General features: G+C 48.1%; 1 protein-coding gene across 3 annotated transcripts in view; it reads left to right on the top strand.

Moving 5' to 3' along the window:
* sulf2a (sulfatase 2a) overlaps positions 1-20,965 on the top strand; it is a 48,811-nt gene that overhangs the window by 14,118 nt on the left and 13,728 nt on the right. For 2 of the 3 annotated variants that reach the window (XM_079747873.1, XM_079747871.1), the window contains exons 1-4: positions 11,917-12,031; positions 14,859-15,182; positions 17,813-18,052; positions 18,565-18,716. In XM_079747873.1, the coding sequence (XP_079603999.1) occupies positions 14,984-15,182; positions 17,813-18,052; positions 18,565-18,716 (591 nt within the window). In that variant the 5' untranslated portion in view covers positions 11,917-12,031; positions 14,859-14,983. Of the gene's footprint in view, positions 1-11,916; positions 12,032-14,858; positions 15,183-17,812; positions 18,053-18,564; positions 18,717-20,965 lie in introns of those variants that run through there. The other variant, XM_079747872.1, reaches the window with a different exon arrangement.

Below are 20,965 nucleotides of genomic sequence, written 5' to 3'. Positions count from 1 at the left end.
GTTCAATGCACTCCCGCCCAGATCAAAATCCCAGTATAGAAAACAAAAAGCTTATTCACACGTCTTTTAATGGCCATATACAAGATTGTATTAATAATGGTATGATTTTTGAATGGCTCTCCATTGTTTGGGTGTGTGTGTGCGTGTTGAGTGGAGGGTTGTGGTGTGTGTGTGTGTGTGTGGGGGTCCTACTACAGCCTGATCAATTGGAGCCCTTATTAAAAGCCTGGCAGCTGGGGTGCAACCGTATCCAATATCGATAGCGCAGCGCCACATAGACAGGCTTCCTCGGCTGGTAGAAGGTAGGCCTCTGGCAACCCCAACCGCTATTACCGGGTGGGCTGCGTGCCAACAGAGACCCCCACGCACGCCCACACACACACACACACACACACGCCCTTCCACGCACCGCTTAGTTCTCACTTAGGGCCCCTCCCCACCTTTCTCCCTTCAAACACAGGTCAGGACAGACAGATGGGCTGTCTGGGCAGCTGTCCCGAAGAGGCCCACAGAGAGAGGGAGAGAGAGAGAGAAGGGGGAGGGAGGGAGAGAAATGAGGGGAGAGAGAGAGAGAGAAGGCGGAGGGAGGGAGAGCAATGAGGAGAGAGAGAGAGAAGGGGGAGGGAGGGAGAGAAATGAGGAGAGAGAGAGAGAGAGAGAGAAGGGGGAGGGAGGGAGAGAAATGAGGGGAGAGAGAGAGAGAAGGGGGAGGGAGGGAGCGAGTTAAGTAAAGAGAGAGAGAGAGAGAGACAGAGGTGGGGAGAGAGATTGATACCGATCTTTACGCAGGGAGACAGCTTGTGGTCACAAAAGTGATTACTTATTTTAGTTCTGTGTGTGTCCCGGTGTGCGTGAGAGTGAGAGTGTTTATGAGTGCGGCCAGATTTAGTTTCAGTCACTTCATTCACATTTTCGGCCAAGCAGAGGAAAAAAAAAAGGAAAAAATGCCTTTTAAGCACCCATTCCACCCAAGTGGTAGTGAAATTCAGAACAACACATTCGATGTCTGCCATTTGCCATTTGGCATGTCTCTGAAGGGCCCCAGTGGGAACGGGCCCCGGTGCTGAATAGCGCAGCCAAGCAGGGGCCCTATATAAGTCGGCACACAAGGGCCCGGGTGTAACTCACCGCATTGTGTCAAGGTCAGCCCACTGTGCTCTAGGGTTAACCCCACTGTGTGCTGCTGATCAGGGGGTTAGGGTGGTGTGGAGGGCTGGGGTAGGGTGTAGTGGTGGGTTTGGGGGGGTTGGGAGGGGGAGATCGGCTTCTCAGTGTTTCCAAGACCCCCATCATGGCCGCCACCTCATCGGTAATCCCCGACAAAATGCGCGGATAAAGAAGCCAAAGGATGGTGGGGTGAGGATGTGTGTGTGTGCGTGTGTGTGCATGTCTGTGTGTGTGTGTGTGTGTGTGCGGGATGGGGGGGGGAACCAAGACGTGGTGAGGACGTTAGAGAAGAGGCTGGTCCTCCCTGGGTTCCATCCTGAGGGCCGGCTTAACGTCAGATAAGACTCTCTCCACGGCCTCAGGGGCGACCCAGGCCCCACAGCGTTTACCCAAGTGGGAGGGGGGGTCAGGGGGACGCTACAGTAATCCTTCCCCCATCCCCGCTCTCCCATGTGGAGGTATGGCAGCATCAAGTAGCCCCACCACCCCCCACCAGGACCTATAGAGAGCCGTTGGTAATACCATTCAGTGGTCGGACATTGATGTTGAAAATGATTAATTAAATTGAATAGGGTGGGTTGGAGTGTATAAGGGTTTATTTTCCTCCTACCGCTTTTCAGGCAGAGGCGTCAAATCCTATGTTTTCACCAGTTCCCCAGAAAACACAAATTAAAAGTTCCTCTCGGAATCCAATGCCGGTAACGGCCTTTTCGTGACGCTGAGGTGCCTGAAAGTATACTCCTTGACGTCACGATGAATGTGCATTGGTGGTGAGTCGTTAAGGTGTTTTAGTATAACTCAAGCGGATTTGTGGAGCTTGTTCTAGAAAGCCGTTGATTTTGATGATAACATCCGAGGGGGGGATGAAGCTGGCTGGACCCCTATAGTGTACATCCACTCACGCTGTGAGTGGATGTTGGGAGCTCGGTCTCAGTGGCAGTTTATCTTGATGTCCGTGTCCGAGTGCGGGTTAAGCGTCTCAATATAACCGCACGCCACTCAGTATATCGCTGACACACACCAACGGTACTAAAAATGTATCACCAAGTTGCCTTCGGTCGTAACGCGTAACAGATTTAGAAAAATGTGTTTTGGGCTGAGAGTTTTAGGAAGGAGGGAGTCCTTCCTAGAACTCTCAGCACAAAACACATTTTTTCAAAGCTCATCGTGTTTGAATTCCAGCTCAAACAGTGGCTGACCTGGCTATTTCAGAAGCTGGGAGAGGTGAGGCTTATCTTGCCTTAAGGTGCCTACAGGAAGACTGTGGTCATTCAGTGGAGTATGAAACCAGAAGTAACCTGCAGACCCGAGACGAGGGGGGGTCTGCAGGCAGGCTCTCCAGAGTGCTGATCAGTTCCCCCTGCATATTGATTTTACCAGACGCTGTAATTATTCAGCGGGTAGGAGTTGTTTGCGAAGTGAAGAAGTGAAGCTGTAGAAGTGAAGCTGCTGATATTGTCTGTAATCATCATTCAGTTGGCAGACATTAAGCTGGTCCCCCTCTGTAGCTGTCGATTCCATGGTGGGAGAGAGAGGGCGAGGATGAGGGAGGGAGAGAGAGAGAGAGAGAGAGACGGGAGCGTGATTAAAGCAAACAAATGACAGTTTCACAAATCTGAGACTCTGGTGGAACGATTCAAACTTTGTTCAGCTGTACGTGAGCAGAATACAAAAGCCGGTTGAATGTGGGTGATGATTGTTCGGGGGAATGGCAGCATTACCGCAGTAAGGAGTCTTGTAGTATTACATCCATGAGTATCAGAACTTCAGCTGCTTGGCGAAACGCAGGCAGCGACTGGTGTGTTGACAGTTAGCTTAGCCGCGGGCGTATTCAAACATATGGCCGGTGTCACCCCCCACCCCTGCGGAATACATAGACGCGCAGTCAGAGGCGGTGGGCTGGGGTTCGGGGGGGTAGTTAAGGCGGAGGGACAATAGGGGCCTACGGACTGGCGGCTCTGTAATCCATTTAGCGGCGACGTGACACATAGCGGGGGGGGGGGAGCCCAGTAGGCAGCGGTGAGAAACAGCCATCAGTCAGCGGGCTGTCCTGTCCTACCGGCCCCTTCACTTGTTTCAGCTGTCAGCCCCTGCCTCCGCGACACGGCCCATTGTGCCGCTGTCTTCCTCCGCGCACCATCTTTCGTGCTCTCTCTCCCTCTCTTTCTCTCTGTCTCTCACTCGCTCACTCACTCAAACTCTCTCTCTCTCTCTCTCTCTCTCTCTCTCTCTCTTTCTCTCTCTCGCTCTCTCTCTCTCTGTCTCTCTCTCTCTAACTCTCTTACTCTCTTTCTTTCTCTCTCAGCCGCCACACCCCCTCTACCCAATCAGGTTCTCTCAATCTCATTCCCTCTCTCATTTTTTTGTATTTTGGCCGTACATTTAAAACCAAATTCTGTAGATTTTGCTGAAATCCAATTAAACGCCGAAAGCACCATTTCAACAGTTATCAGCCAGTTCCTTATCTCTCTCTTTATCCGTCTGTCTATCTATGTCACTCTATATAAGTCTCTTACTCTATCTCCTACTTTCTTACTGGTAATCTCTGTCTTGCTTTGACTCTCCCCCTCCCTCCCTCCCTCCCTCTCTCTGTCTCCCTCCCTCTCTCTCTCTCTCTCTCTCTCTCGCTCTCTCTCGCTCTCTCTCTCTCTCTCTCTTTCTCTCTTTCTCTCTCTCTCTTACTCTCTCCATACCTCTTTTGCTCTACCCTCTCTCTCTCTATCCCTCTCTAACAATCTCTATTTCTCTGCATCTCTCTCTCTCTCTCCCCCTCCCGTCTCTCTCGCTCTGTCTCTCCCTCAATGTCGAACACAGATTGCAAATGGCTCTCCTATACAAAATTCAATAGCCCAGGAAGAGGAGTGAGCGAGCCTGCCAAGCGGACCTCCCCCGAGAACCTCCACTGAATAAACCCGTCCCTCGGAGAGAAAGTGGCCCAGTACTTACAAAACACTTATTGACGCTCCGTCTCCGTCTTCCACTTCCCACTCCCCCCTCTGCCTCTCGCCAGGTGGGTGGCACCGGTTAGGGGGGTGGGGGGTGCAGAGGGGGGTTAGCCGAACCCCAGAAGTCCGGGACAATCGACCCTCTGTTGATGTTTTTCTCCGCCACCTTTTCCTGCTCTTTTCTCGGGGCGCTGTGAAGCGTCAGAACGAGGAGCTAAATGCACTGACCCCTTCTGGGGGGGTCAGTCCTACCATCCATTGGCCCTCTGGACCCCCTTCGCCACCCAGCTTAGCCCTCAAGCACACACAGGCACGCACGCACACACACACCACACACACACACACACACACACACACACACACACACACACACACACACACACACACACACACACACACCCTCCCAAACCTCCAGACCACCACGCTAGCTCTGCATGCCGCCTGGTTGCCGATGGAAACCGAGAGAGGGAGTTTGTGTGTGTGCCTGTGTGCGTGTGTGCGTGTGTGTGTGTCTGTGTGTGCGTGGATAGGCGGTGGTGGTGTTGGTGGTGGTGGTGGTGGTGGTGTTTGTGGGCGAGAAGAAAAAGAGAGGAGCCTCATTAAGCAGTTTAACTAACGAAAACAAAGACACCCATGAATGGCCCGGTGTCACGCGGCGAGGCAGGGTCCTCTGTGGCTCTGTGGCGGCGACTTCAGGAGGCTCTTGACTGGGCATTGGTTGGCTGAACCCCCCCCCCCCCCACCAGGAGAGGTGATGAGGAACGCTGTCTGGGTCTCTCCCCCGTGTCACCTTCGCTGCTCAGGATAGGCGACAACGAGACACATCTCATCGACTTCTAGATTCAGAAGATAATTAGCGTGGCTTCTCCATGCCACCTTTTATGTGCCCTTTAGAGAGAGAGAGAGAGTCGGAAGGAGAAGATGCTCGGTGTGATGCACAATTAAGCCTGAGTGCTTGTGTTCGCGTTTGCTCACTGTTTTTGCATCGGGTGTATATGTGTGGAGCTCTGGGTGTGCGTACTTATGGTTGTGGGTGTGTGTGTGTGTGTGTGTGTGTGTGTGTGTGTGTGTGTGTGTGTGTGTGTGTGTGTGTGTGTGTGTGTGTGTGTGTGTGTGTGTGCGTCTGCCTGGTGTACATTTATAGTCATCACTGCAGACCCAGTTAGTTTTTCAGGGCTCTTTGTTCTCATAGGAGGACACGTCATGACTGGGCCTTTTGTCTGAACAGACACCATAATATTCTCCTCATTTCTCTCTCTTTCTCTCCCTCTATTTCTGTCTCTCTCTCTTTCTCTGCTCTCTATGTATCACTATCTCTCTCTCTCACTCTCTCTCTGTCTCTCTCAGTCTCTCTCTCCCTCTTATATCTCTGTATCCCCTTCCTTCACCCCCTTTGTCTCTCTCTCTCTGTCGCCACTGTCTTCAGTCTCTCTCTCCCAGTGTCCCAGCTCGCCCTCCCTCCCTCACATCCTCTCTCACTCTCTCTCTCTCTCTCTCTCCCTCTCTCTCCCTCTCTCTCTCTCTCCATTCTCTTCATCACTCCCCCTCTCTCGACACCCTCCCCATTGCTCTCCCCCTCACCAATCCCCCTCTCCCCAGTATCTCATCTCTCATCGCTTGTGTTGAAGCCATTTGAAAAGATAATGCGCTGCACTGATTGTGTTGAACCCTGGGAGATTGGAGTTTGTGTGTGCGTGCCTGTGCTCTCCTTTGTGTCTTTATGTGGCTTTGTAGGACTTCTCTGTCTTTGTGGGGCTGGCGCTGGGGTTGTGGTGTGGGTGGAAGGTCACGTAAGGTCAGGTCCGTTGGGTCAAAACGCTCCTCTTCATTCAATTGTCACTAATTGTGATATTGTTGTGTTGAAATACGATCACATGAACATCTATTTAACTGTTATTATCTAGGATGTAATGTGTAATATATGGGAAAATTTATAGCACATTGCAATGTTATGTATATTTAATGTTTGTGTAGTGATTTATATTTAATTTATGTTTCTATTTATTATCTAATGAAATGAATGACGGGGATGATTTACATGTTGAAATATATTTAAATCTTTATTATTGTATTGTATTTTTTATCTATTGTGTTATATAATCACATGAAAATGTGCGCTGCATTTTTCTAGATTTCCATCCAAAATCTCCAATTCCAACCCACATTATCATTAACATATGTAGTGTTTTCGTTTTATATTTATTTTATACAAAGTCATATATATGTAAAATATATATAATTTTTTTGTTCCTGTGTGTTTCTGGTTTTGTGTGTATGTATCTGTCTGGCCCTGTGTGTGCATCTGGTGGGCGTGTGTGTGTGTGCGTGTGTGTGTGTGACTATGTGTGTTTGCAGTTATCTTACTGATATGTGTGTCTGACTGCGTATGTGTGCGTGGATGTGTGTCCGACTGCGTATGTGTGTGTGGATGTGTGTCCGACTGCGTATGTGAGTGTGTGGATGTGTGTCAGACTGCTTATGCGAGTGTGTGATTGTGTGTCTGACTGCGTATGTGTGTGTGGATGTGTGTCCGACTGCGTATGTGTGTGTGGATGTGTGTCCGACTGCGTATGTGAGTGTGTGGATGTGTGTCAGACTGCTTATGTATGTGTGGATATGTGCAGACTGCGTATGAGAGTGTGTGTATGTGCGCATATGTGTGTGTGTAATGTGTGTGTGTGTGTGTGTGTGTGTGTGTGTGTATAATGGTATCTCCTTGAGCCAGAGCCCATCACACACTCACCTCTTCCTCTCTTTCAGGACGAGAAAAACAGACTGGCAGGATTAATGATGTGTTCGCTGCTAAAATTACTCTCATTTATATTTCACTGTCTCTGCTCTTCCACTAATATGGAGGAAGAGAGCTTACTTTCCCCTTGTCATGGACACACACACACACACATTCATACATGTGTGCACACACATACACACAAGCACAAGCGAGCGAGGTCTTTAACAGCTAGCGGGAGCAGAAATACTTTTCCTCTTTAGACTTCTCATCAAGGCACACATCTCTTCTTCCTCGGACTTGGTGCAGGCCGACGTGCAAGCGCTCTTTTGTGTCTGCGTATCCAAACGGAAAATTGCTCTGCCCGAATCCCGACTGTCAGGCTGGAATGTGTGCGGAGCCCGGGAGCCTATCAGGGCCACTGGTAAAATCTAAATGAAATCTTCTCCGGCAGAACGGAAGAGATCAGCCGTGCTCCGCCTGCCGCCGCTATCTGGTGTCATGCGGCACTATTAAAGTCGGTTATTAGGGAGGCAAAGGGGTCTCTGTCAAGACCAACGTGGGCGCGTGCTGCGCTGGTAGCGCAGGTTGAGTCACGAGATGAGATTTCAGGGTCATCGCCTGGGTGTGCCCTCCAATGCTGATTGTTTTGAGGGGCTTTTATTTTTTGGAGGTCATCGATTGATAAATCGTTTCGGCCGTGCTGCGAGCCACGCGCACGCCGTGAGCATGTGATTGTGATGCAGCTGTAGCACCGGTGTGGAGGTGGAGACACGTGTGTGTGTGTGTGTGTGTGTGTGTGTGTGTAGGTTCGTTATGGTGCAGGGCGCTGTGCTGTGTGCTTTGATACGGACTGATTTAGGCAATGTGTTTTCGTCATCCTGAATACAGCGGAAAGCATGTTTTTAAAGTGGAGCATCTAGCCTGGGTGCTGTGGATTCTCATTATCATAAAAAAAGGAATTCTCTGCTGTATTTTCCATCGAGCAACACCTACACTAATACCTGCAGCCATACACGCAAACGTGCACATACACATACAAACACACACACACACACACACACACACACACACACACACACACAAATACATGGTCTTAGGCTGAGTCTCCGAAAAGGTTACCCTCACGCAGGCATGTCCTTGCTAAATTTGCATTTGAATGCCAACTTTTGTTGGTAAATTCAAGGGACACTTGGAGATTTTGCACATTCTGTCCACAGCTATGGGAACAAAGTCACACATTAGTAAAGCTCTGCCAGACTCAATTATAAGCTAAGGGACCGTCTCGCTAGTGTTGAAACTGTTGTATCTATTTAAACATCCTAGGCAATTTTCTGTATTTATTCCATGGGCTGTTGTATGATGGTGCCTAAATGCTTTGTGCAGAATGCAGAGGAGGTCTATAGGGGTTTGTGCTGCGGTTCACTCTGTCCTTCTACCATTCTGGTTTCTAGGTTATTCAGTCCTTTGTGTGTATGTGTGTGTGGGGGGGTGTGGGGGTGTTTGTGTGTGTGTGTGGGTGTGTGGGTGTGTATAGGACATTGTGTAACCGTGTGTATGTGAGTGTGTATATGAGTGTATGTTTGTGCAGGCGTGTGTGTATCTGAGTGTGTGTTAAGGGAGAAGAGTGTGTGCGTGTTTATGCAAGTGTATGTGGTTGTAGTTAAGTGTGTGTGGGTACATGCGTACATGTGCAAGTGTAAAGGTGTTGGTGTACGGATGTAAATGTCATAGTTTAGCGGAAATCAGCATGCAGTGCTCCTCAGACTGCAAACCAAGAAGTTTCTGGAATATTCTCTACCTTTCTCTCAGTCTCTCTCGTCTCTCTCTCTCGCTGCCTTTATATATGTCTGCTTCTCTCTCTCCAAACTTTCCTTGCTCAGAAGAACCCACCAGAGCTTGGCTCTCTGCTCTATATCTGCTCCACACACGATGATGGGACCCGAACCTAATTAAATGCGGTTCTTCCTCTTCCAGCTCTGTAACATTTGCTTTTTCCCTGGAATTTCCCCTTGCATTCCTCATTCCTCGTCTTTTTTCCAAGCTCCCTTCAATGTTGCTGTGTGTGTGTGGGTCTGTGTGCAGGTCTGTGTGTGTGTCTTTGTCGGTCTGTCTCTTTAGGTGTGTGCGGGTTTGTGCCTGTGTGTGTATACACCTCTGTGTCTGTGTGTGTTTGTGTTTGTGTGTGTATGCACATATGTGTGAGCCTATTGCATTTTTGCTAATGTGCTAGTGTGAGTGTGTGTGTGTGTGTGTGTGTTTGTGTGTGTGTGTGTGTGTGTGTGTGTGTGTCTATCTGTATCCGTGTGTGTGTGTGTGTATGTGTATGTGTGTGTGTGCATGTGCGAGTATGTGTGTGTTTATCCGTGCGCATGCGTGCGGCAGCGTTCACTTAGGGAACATTCGAAAGAACATTTTTGTCTCCTGCAAAGTCTTCTGCAAGATTCATTGCTCACTCTCCTGGCTTATGCATGATAGCCGCCCAGCACAAGCACTAGCCAGCAGCGATGTCGGACCTTGGCGTAACCGATCCAACCGTGTCCTGCCGAGGTCCAGGTTCAGCCCCCGTCAGCCCCGCCCCACCCACCTCTCCGTCGCCGCATGCTAACGTCTCACTGCACGGAGCCGGAGACCTGACACCGTTGCTTCTGTTGTCCCACCATCCATAATTCACCCTTATCAATAAGTCATCGCACGGCGGCATTAACTTTTCATCCGGAGATGCAGCGCCGCTGTCTCCCGGTGCCTCTTTACAAGAAGCGGACTTTAGAGCCGATGAGAAGAGAAAAAAGGGAAGAGGAAAAAAAAGAAACGTTGGCCTCTGTGCTCTAGCGGAGATCCAGGCATCGTTGTACATTAGCAGGCTGAGAGGAGCTGCCCTGCTCAAGCATGCTTTTAGAAGCCTCCTCTGTATGATCTTATATTCTCTTCTCTTCTCTCTCTCCTTCCGTAGCTTTCCATCGCTCTCCTTTATGTATCTCTCCTTCACTAGCTCACTTACAACCCCTCTCTCTCTCTCTCTCTCTCTCTCTCTCTCTCTCTCTCTCTCTCTCTCCCTTTCTCTCTCCCTCTCCCTCTATCACTCCTTTACTGTCTCACTTTCCTCTCTGCCTCTCTTTCTCTGATTGAACAGCTCACCTGCCCCCGCTCCCTCTGTTTCTCTCTCTCCGCTCTCATTCACCAACTCGGTTTCTCTCTCCCTCCATCTCCAGGTTCGTCCATCTATCTGTCTGTCTCTCTGTCTGTCTGTCTCTCTCGCTCTGTGGACCCTCAGACCCTCAACGCTGCTGTGCTGGTTTTGCTCTGCGCGTTGTCTGTCTCTCGCCCCGTCCATCCAAATGGCAGATTTCCAGTCCCGTTCGCTTGATTCGGCGGTGGATGTTTTTCGTATTAACGCTGTTATTTATTTACGCAGTTTTGTGCAACCGTCCTGCCAGCTTTTTTTCTCCTTCAAAAGAACAGCAGATTCTTTGCCGGTGACGATGTGGTTGTTGTGGGCTGTTGCCCGCCTGCATCACAGCATACAAACCATCACATTAGGCCTGCTTTGAATGTCATCACCAGCTGGGACCGAGATACCACTGTGTTTTCATACCGCCGCCCCTGTCTAACGCTGCCAACGCTTTCAAGGCATACACACACTCTCCCACCGTGTAATGGCGTTCACAGGACACCAGCTCCCTTTTGTTTTCGGTGCCTTGTGTTTCTGACACCTGACGAGAGCAGAATAACCGTATGAATAGATGAAACGATCAAGGGAGGATAAAACAGAGTGATGGAGATACACCAAAAATAACGAGGTAGTCTATGTGCCAGTAAGACCTGATAAAAGCCTGGGAAACCAATTAGTTCTTCCCCATTAAAAGGATAGGCGGGCCGTGCCAGGGGACCCTCATCAGTAAAGCTCGTCAATAAGAGAACATCTACATAGTCCGCCGTTTGGTAAGACGTGCATCGCATCGGGAAGTGAGAGTCTTGCAAAATTCAAAAACCACAGCGCTGTTCGTGTTTCTCGTAAGGGGCCAACGGCAGCGTGTCGAAGCAGACAAACAGACGTCACAAAAAAGTATCTTCCACGCCACAAAGTACACACAAAGAGGAAGCTGGAACGGAGCGCTTTCAGCCGAGCAGACTGAGGCCCCTCTCTCTATTCATCCCCGGCAGCCATCTTGAAGAGCAGGAGGTTGTGTGGCTAATGTCGGGAGACGGGAGCCGCGTGTTTGTTTTGCTCTGATGGGAATGTTGCTTTGTTTCCGTCGCTGTTGTCATTGTTGATTTCCCTTTGGTTTCATTCCTGTGGCTTTCTGTTTTTGCTCGGGACTCGTTTGTGCGCCATGCCACAAAAAGGAGAGAGATAGAGGGGGAGAGAGAGAGAGAGAGAGAAGGAGAGAGAGAGAGAGAGAGAGAGAGAGAGAGAGAGAGAGAGAGAGAGAGAGAGAGAGATAGAGGGGGAGAGAGAGAGAGAGAGAGAAGGAGAGAGAGATAGAGAGAGAGAGAGAGAGAGAGAGAGAGGGGGAGAGAGAGGTAAATGAGGAGCAGAAGAAAGAGAGAGAGAGAGAGAGAGAGAGGGGAGAGAGGAGAATTTCAAACAGCCCGGTGCCGTTGGGTCAGAGCTCACGTTTTCCCCCTGGGACAAGCAAACATGCCCAGAGAGAGATGAGGGAGGAAGGGAGGGAGAGAGACAGAGAGAGAGAAAGAGAGAGAGACAGAGAGAGAGAGAGAGAGAGAGAGAAGAGTACAAATTAAAGCCCAGCAAAACCAGCTGTTTCCCCAGAGCTGTTTATGTCTACGTCTTGTGTGTGTGTGTGTGTGTGTGTGTGTGTGTGTGTGTGTGTGTGTGTGTGTGTGCATAATTGGCAAACTGGCAAGTGCAAGCTGATGTGTATGTCTGTGTATCTTTGACTTTGTGTTTAATGTGTGTGTGTGTGTGTGTGTGTGGGGGGGGGGGGGGTTGTGTGTACACATATGGGACAGGGCAGAAGGGCATGTGTGGGTGTCTGAGTGTCAGGGAGGGGCCTCTGTGACTACCGCACTGGTGTGTAGTTCTGCGCAAACAAGACAGACCCAACCAGGAAGTTTGGCTGCTAGCTTCAGGAAGTGGTGTTTGAATGTGGCCACCAAGCAACCGGGCACCTGGGCAAGCTCGGCAGAGCCGGATAGGACGAGACGCATCCAGACATTGGTTCCTCTGGTAATGACTAGCTCTTTTACGTGAAGGCATACTTTGACTCACTAGACTCAATTGCGGAGGATAAAGGTGTGGCGGGTATTTGCATGAAGGCTCCTCGAGGGAGGATGTGTGAGTGTGTCACGTTTTGTTGTTGTGCTCTCCTGTCAAAGTCGATGCTCACACATCCACTATGTGTGTGTGTGTGTGTGTGTGTGTGTGTGTGTGTGTGTGTGTGTGTGTGTGTGTGTGTGTGTGTGTGTGTGTGTGTGTGTGTGCGTGTGTGTGTCTCACCTTTGCCTCTACTTATTTTTAGTTGTGTCAAATCACAGCTTCTAATAAGAATGTCTATGGTAGAAGACACAACTGCTGATGGCTTTTATCATTCTATACGGATCAAAATAACAGGATTAAAAATTTGGAAATTTTCCATTGTTTCCTATTGTTCCTATTGTTGCCATTGTTTTCTTGTCATATCAGCTTGACATTGTCATATTGGGGAAGATTCTAGTTCCTGGTCTCGTGACTCTAACTTCAAAATGAGCTGCAATGTTCTCACTTCCAGTATTGTTTCTCTGTTTGGAGTCAAGCTCATTATCTCTGCTGGCGCCCGCATGCTGGTCTCTCTGTATTCTTTGTTAGATTTATGCTCTATTCCATCCATTCATCTGTCCTATTCTAATAAGAGCAGACAGTGCCCGAGTCCGGAGTGGCAGGTGACTGCGGTTTAATATGTGCACTGCACTGTAGTCTAGTAATAGAGGTTGCCATGGTTAACCCAGCATGGTAGTGGTGCACTTGCAGCACAGAAACGAAATGGAGAATAATCATAATACCTCATAGTGGAGAGCACACTTTTCATTCAGACCAAGCTGTACTTAAAATGCATTGCTGCCGTGGCATTCATTGTTTTATTGAACTATCTTTGACTTTCGCACTGATGTGTGTGTAGGAAACCCCCTTGACACATAGACAGACAATTGACTAGTAATGGCTCTCACAGGGTAAGCAGTAATACGGTCATTTCAGTGCTAATGCTTTCATAAATTTTAGTACAATATTCTCTTCAATATAGCTGTTTCCCTGTGGTTCAATTGTCTTGATTGCTCATTAAAAAATAACCGTTAATGAAAAACGTTGGCTTTGGCTGCGGGAACAGTGGAGAGATTTCAGATCATGACATCAGCAGAGTGACATGCTGCCAGGAAGGCTGGTCTGTAGACAACATAGAGCATAGAATATAAACAGAACCACAAAGAACAACACAGAACATCATACAGTAACATAGAGCAACACAGAAAGACATAGAACCCAGAATATATTTAGAACAACACAGAACATCATACAGTAACATAGAGCAACACAGAAGGACATAGAACCCAGAATATATTTAGAACAACACAACATCATACAGTAACATAGAGCAACACAGAAAGACATAGAACCCAGAATATATTTAGAACAACACAGAACGACATACAGTAACAAAGAGCAACATAGAGCGACATAGGATACAACATAGAAAAACAAAGTACAACATACAAATATCATAGAACGACGTGCATTGTTAGGCAACAACATAAAATTATACAGAACAACATACAATAAAAACATGCAATAGCACCGAATAAAATAGAGCAACATACATGGAACAACACAGAATATACATAGATCAACATAGAACAACATACGAAACAAAAAACGACATAGAACAACATGGAAGGACATAGAAAATCTAATATAGTCATCTTTAGCGCAGTTCATCATCTGGTCCAAATACACTTAATAGAAATTGACCCCCTCCTCCTCTTCCTCCCCCTCTTTCACCTCTGACCTCTGATAAAACCAGATGCCCTATCCTAGTCTTGCAGTGTGTGTGTGTGTGTGTGTGTGTGTGTGTGTGTGTGTGAGTGTGTAGTATGTGTCTATAAATAAATATATATATATATATATATATATATATATCTGTGTGTATTTGTATGTGTGTGTTCGTGTGTGTGTGCGTGCGTGTGTGTGTGTGTGTGTGCGTGCGTGCGTGCACACTTTGGCCGTGGTCCAAAGCCCATTAGCTCCAGCCTTGCAGCCATGTGCTCCTCACCAGTGATCATTACACCAACCGATGACACCGCTCTAATGCATCATTAATGATTGATTAACAAGCTGAGCTCAGCCTGGATGGGGGCAGGCCCTAATGGTTCTCTGCAAGGCCTATGTTTGTGTGTGTGTGTGTGTGTGTGTGTGTGTGTGTGTGTGTGTGTGTGTGTGTGTGTGTGTGTGTGTGTGTGTGTGTGTGTGTGTGTGTGTGTGTGTGTGTGTGTGTGCGTGCAAGAGAGGCGGAGAGAGAGGCTTCATATAACTGTGTCTACTTCAAGTACACGCTTGCAAAAGATACTTTGTAATCTCACTGAAGATTTAATCCAATATGTAATATTCACCTCGCAGCCCAGTAGGGTATTTGCGTGCCCGCATGTGTGGGTGCGTGCCCATTTTATTTTTGTATATGTGTCACATTATTACAAATACATGTGTTGTTGTTTCCTAAAGCCTGGAGACATGCTTGCTGACTCTACGTTTCCTGTATTTATTTATATTACTATTAAGTAATTTAGCACACTCTTCTTTCCAAAGCAACTGCCATTGAATTCCAATAAATGTAATCGGCATTGACAGCTATGGAGTGAAGCATCTTGCTTAAGATGCGTACCGGTAGGCTGCAGCCGTTAGGGGCGGATGGAACCCAGCACCACCACAGTCCTTGTTTCTAACCTCTGCATAAAGTGTCCGGCCCCCCGTTCCCCCAAGACTGCACTCCTCCTGCACACCTTCCCTAACCTCTGACCTCCTCCCACAGGCGGTGTGACCGGGCGTCCGAGAGAGAGAGAGAGGGAGAGAGAGAGAGAGAGAGAGAGAGAGAGAGAGAGAGGGTGAACTACAGAGCGCCCTGTGAGGGAGGAGGTGCCTGTGGGACAGAGGGCGATGGCTGGTCGGGGGCAGGGAGCCCCTCTCCTCCTCCTGGTCCTCCTGCTCGTCCTGTTGGAAGGCGTCCCGCCTGGCCACGGGTCCGGGTACCTGTCGGCCTCCCGGCTGAGGTCCCGCCCCCAGAGGGACCGCCACTTCCGCAACGTTCGGCCCAACATCATCCTCATCCTCACCGATGACCAGGACATAGAGCTGGGTAAGCGCCGGCGTGTTTGTGTGTCTGTAACTGCAGTGTTTCTGTGTGTCCGTTTGTCTGTGTGTCTTTGTCTGTGTGTTTATGTGTATCTGTGTGTTTGCGTGATTGCGTGTCTGTGTCGAGGTGTTTATGTTATCTTCGTTGTGTCTGTGGCTTTAGTGTTAATCTGTATCTGTGTGTTGTGTGAGGCTTACGGCGATACCAATTTCTCCATACCTTCATACCCTCCTGACCTCTCCCCGGGGTTGATTGTATGTGAGGGTTTTTGCTTAAGAAAAACAATACATATCTAAATCCTTAAAAGCTGAGCTGCTGGCTCCATAAGTCCCATTGTAGCATGTATGACATTGTCTAGCCTACAATGCTGTGTGTCTCTTATGCAATTAGCCTACTTAGACAAGTCTTGCTGGGTTTAAACACGTTGTGGCCCATAGAATAATAAATAGAAAGGAAATACGTGCCCTGCTTCCATATATTTTAGCTGGAGGACCAGACGACACTTGTTGCCACGCATCAGGGGGCTGAGCGGAGAGGGTGGGCCGTGGGGGTGGCAAGAAATACTAAAAAAACTCAATGGTTTCCACCACTCATCGAAAGTCAATTGAACCTATTTCGTCTCATCTCGTAACACCCATTCCACACTCCACTGGCCACGCGGTATTGGCAATACTTTAAATCCTAACTTCTGGATTTCTAAATACCCTGGTTTACCGTAATACCACAGAGCCAAGCCTAGTGTACGTATCTAATTGCTTTCGTGTATCCGTGTGTATGTGTCGAAGTGTATAACTGTTTATATGTGTCTGTGTCTATCTGTCTCAGTTTCTCTGTGTATCTGTGTTTATGTGTGTCTGTGTGTTTTGTCTGAAATGTTTAGGTGTATCTGTGTCTATGTGTCTCAGGTCTGTGTGTCTAAATTGTTTATGTATTAAGTCTTTGTGTAAATATGAATCTCTGGTGTGCAGGTCTTAAGTGATTCTGTGTGTATGTGTGTAAGTGTTTAACTGCATCTGTGTTTATGTTTTACTCTTTCCATGTGTGCCTCTGTTTCACATGTTCCCAGCCGGCTTTTTGTGTGGAAGTGTGAGGAAGGGTGTTGGAGAGATGGGGGACATAAACCCAGAGACATGGGCGGGCTCTGGGTGTTTGTTGTGAGTGTGTTTCGCCGTGTGACATCCATCGGCATTAAGCTGAGAGAGGGAGAGAGACAAAAGCTCATCCTATTGCTGCCTCTTGGCACCAACACCACTGGCCCTTCTGGAAGTCAACCCCCACCACCACTAGCCCCCCCAGCTCCCACCACCTCCTCCACCTCCTCCACCTCCCTACCCACAGTCAGCTACCTCTCTGCCCACTCCGCTACCGCTGGCACTAAATGAAACGGGTTCATGGTCGGTGTCCATTGTTGCGGTGCCAAGCCAGGCCTCTCCCTCGCCGGCGAAGCCCTTTAATGGCGTAGTGGGCTGGAGTGGCCAGATAATGGCGTCACCGACACCCTTTGTTCCCCTGTGATTGCTGGTGAGGAGGTGGCCATTGAAAGGCAGGAATTTATGGCGAGGCATCTGTTTCCCCCCAAACAATCGCCATCAGCTTGAGAAGAGGCTTCTCAGTGCACGTGAACTCAAATGGGGCAGCACTTGGCGCCAGGAGATATATTTTTTGCGCTTTCGTCCCCAGCTGTGTTTTTTCTGTGTGTGTGTGTGCCTTTCTTTCTTTCTCTCTCTCACTGACTCTGTCGGTCTCTCTCTCTCTCCCTCTTTCTCTCTCTCTTTCTATCTCTCTCTCTCTCTGCCGGTGTATCTCTCTCTCTCTCCCTCTTTCTCTCCCTCTCTCTTCTCTCTCGCTGTCTCTCTCTTTCTATCTCTCTCTCTCGCTGTCTCTCACTCTCTCTCGTGCTCTGTCTCGCTCTCTCTCGCTGTTTCTCTCTCTCTCTCTCTCTCTCTCTCTCTCTCTCTCTCTCTCGCTGTCTCTCTCTCTCTCTCTCTCTATCTCTCTCACTGTCTCTCTCTCTTCTCTCTCTCTCCTCCTCCTCCTTTCTCTTGCTCTTTGTCTTTCGGTTCGTTCGGCCCTTCACTCTCTTTCTCCATTACTCCATCACTCCGCTCTCTTGTCTTATTTGATCCTTCTATCCCTGCTATTTTCGTCACTGCCGTGGTTATTTTACCTCAAATCAAATCCATCTTCATCATCAGCAGTAACCCCTGCAATGCACTCACACAAGCCTGCACATTCACACATAAAACCCCAACACTCCCCCTACATCCCTTCTAAAAACACTGTGAACATCTTGCCTTTATAAAACACCTATAAGTCTCTGCTTCCGTAATCCAATTGCCACTGGAAATACAACACATGAAAAAACACAAACCACATGCAAATATTGGGCAGAGGTGAATAAATTATTTGACACCAGGATCAGCAATCAGCTCAGATTTTCCCTCTCTCAGAATCTCTCTCCTTGTCTTTCTCTCCCTTTCTCTCTCTCTCATATCGTTCTCTGCAACACCCCCTACCCCCCTCCCCCTCTCTCTCTCTCTCTCTCTCTCTCTTTATGTCTCTCTCCCCCCCCCCCCCCCCCACCCTCTCTGTCTCTCTCTCTCTAACTCTCTCCCTATGTCTCTTACCCCCAGGCTCCATGCAGGCCATGAACAAGACGCGGCGCATCATGGAGAAGGGGGGCATGCACTTCACCAACGCCTTCTCCACCACACCCATGTGCTGCCCCTCCCGCTCCTCCATCCTGACGGGCAAGTACGTGCACAACCACCACACCTTCACCAACAACGAGAACTGCTCCTCCCCCTCCTGGCAGGCCCACCACGAGCCGCACACCTTCGCCGTGCACCTCAACAACTCTGGCTACCGCACAGGTGAGGCAACACACACACACACACACACACACACACACACGCACACGCACACGCACACACGCACACTCTGCACTCACTTATGCACAGGTGTACACTGTTGCTTATAAATGTGAACACACACATGCACAAACGGGCACACAAACACAGCATATGTGCATAGGATGTAGCCAGCAGAAAGGTTCTGGGTTCAATTCCCAATGTCTGTAATATACCTGTCTATCTCTGAGCAACATGCCCAGCCTCTACTTGCTCCTGAATAACATGCTTTTGAATCATTGGGGGGTCACTTTGGCTAGAATGTCTGCCAAATGACTGAATAGTAGAAGTAAATATTACGCTCACACAGACACACACACACATACACAAATATTTAAATGCACCTGACACAGCCTGTATTACCACTGCAGGAAACAGAATAAAGATGGTTGAGTGTCTCCATATTTAGCATTCGCCATGAAAAGAGCGTGTAGAAGTATAAAATATGCTAACCAATTCGGTGTTGTTCCACCCAGCCTTCTTCGGGAAGTACCTGAACGAGTACAACGGCTCCTACGTGCCCCCCGGCTGGCGCGAGTGGGTGGCTCTGGTCAAGAACTCCCGCTTCTACAACTACACGCTCTGCAGGAACGGAGTCCGCGAGAAGCACGGCGGGGACTACCCCAAGGTCTGGTTCACCCCCGGCACCGCCCTTTAACCAGACACAACCAGAACCCACCGAATCACTGCAAGACAGAATTGTTTTTCTATCTCAAGATGTGTAGATAAGATGTGTATATATATATATATATATATATACAGTGGGGCAAAAAAGTATTTAGTCAGCCTCCAATTGTGCAAGTTCTCCCACTTAAAAAGATGAGAGAGGCCTGTAATTTTCACCATAGGTATACCTCAGCTATGAGAGACAAAATGAAAAAAAAAAATCTAGAAAATCACATTGTCTGATTTTTAAAGAATTTATTTGCAAATTATGGTGGAAAATAAGTATTTGGTCAATAACAAAAGGTCATCTCAATACTTTGTTACATGCCCTTTGTTGGCAATGACAGAGGTCAAACGTTTTCTGTAAGTCTTTACAAGGTTTTCACACACTGCTGCTGGTATTTTGGCCCATTCCTCCATGCAGATCTCCTCTAGAGCAGTGATGTTTTTGGGCCACACGGACTTTCAACTCCCTCCAAAGATTTTCTATGGGGTTGAGATCTGGAGACTGGCTAGGCCACTCCAGGACCTTGAAATGCTTCTTACGAAGCCACTCCTTCGTTGCCCGGGCGGTGTGTTTGGGGTCATTGTCATGCTGAAAGACCCAGCCACGTTTCATCTTCAGTGCCCTTGCTGATGGAAGGAGGTTTTCACTCAAAATCTCACAATACATGGCCCCATTCATTCTTTCCGTCATACGGATCAGACGTCCTGGTCCCTTGGCAGAAAAACAACCCCAAAGCATGATGTTTCCACCCCCATGCTTCACTGTAGGTATGGTGTTCTTTGGATGCAACTCAGCATTCTTTCTCCTCCAAACATGACGAGTTGAGTTTTTACCAAAAAGTTCTATTTTGGTTTCATCTGACCATATGACATTCTCCCAATCCTGTTCTGGATCATCCAAATGCTCTCTAGCAAACTTCAAACGGGCCCGGACATGCACTGGCTTTAGCAGGGGGACACGTCTGGCACTGCAGGATTTGAGTCCCTGGCGGCGTAGTGTGTTAGTGATGGTAGCCTTTGTTACTTTGGTCCCAGCTCTCTGGAGGTCATTCACTAGGTCCCCCCATGTGGTTCTGGGATTTTTGTTCACCGTCCTTGTGATCATTTTGACCCCACAGGGTGAGATCTTGCGTGGAGCCCCAGATCGAGGGAGATTATCAGTGGTCTTGTATGTATTCCATTTCCTAATAATTGCTCCCACAGTTGATTTCTTCACACCAAGCTGCTTACCTATTGCAGATTCAGACTTCCCAGCCTGGTGCAGGTCTACAATTGTGTTTCTGGTGTCCTTTGACAGCTCTTTGGTCTTGGTCATAGTGGAGTTTGGAGTGTGACTGCTTGAGGTTGTGGACAGGTGTCTTTTATACTGATAAGGAGTTCAAACAGGTGCCATTAATACAGGTAACAAGTGGAGGACAGAGGAGCCTCTTAAAGAAGAAGTTACAGGTCTGTGACAGCCAGAAATCTTGCTGGTTTGTAGGTGACCAAATACTTATTTTCCACCATAATTTGCAAATAAATTCTTAAAAAATCAGACAATGTGATTTTCTGGATTTTTTTTTTCATTTTGTCTCTCATAGCTGAGGTTTACCTATGATGAAAATTACAGGCCTCTCTCATCTTTTTAAGTGGGAGAACTTGCACAATTGGTGGCTGACTAAATACTTTTTTGCCCCACTGTATATATATATATATATATATATATATATATATATATATATATATGTTTACACATCTTGAGATAGCAAAACAATTCAGTTTTGGGTTAGTGATTTGGTGGTCTCTAGCAATGGCTGGCAATATATATGTTTATATACATATATATATAGATATGTGTATATACTGTATCTCTTCATTTATATTAGAGCTGAAACTGGTATCCGCGTTGAAGCGTACAGTACGGGGTCCGCAGTGCTCTGCCCTGGGAACTGAACAATACATTAGGTTATCGTAGCTAGTAAAAAGTAGATCAATAAATGATTTAATTGGAAAGATTATGGAATGATGGGCATGAAATGAAGTGGCCCTGCGGAGTCAATGGATACGGTCGTACGCCGGGCATGCCGCTCTCTAGCAAGGCAGGTTTTAAACACACACACACACACACACACACACTCAGCTGTGGCTCAAAACGTTGGCCACATCCCGGTCCTGAAACTGCTGGGGCGCTTTCTCCACAGGAGCACAATGGGGTGGGCCGCCACT

The sequence above is a fragment of the Pollachius pollachius genome, assembly GCF_949987615.1.
Source record: "Pollachius pollachius genome assembly, chromosome: 12".
Taxonomy (NCBI): Eukaryota; Metazoa; Chordata; class Actinopteri; order Gadiformes; family Gadidae; genus Pollachius; species Pollachius pollachius.
This window is presented reverse-complemented; position numbering and strand designations above follow the sequence as displayed.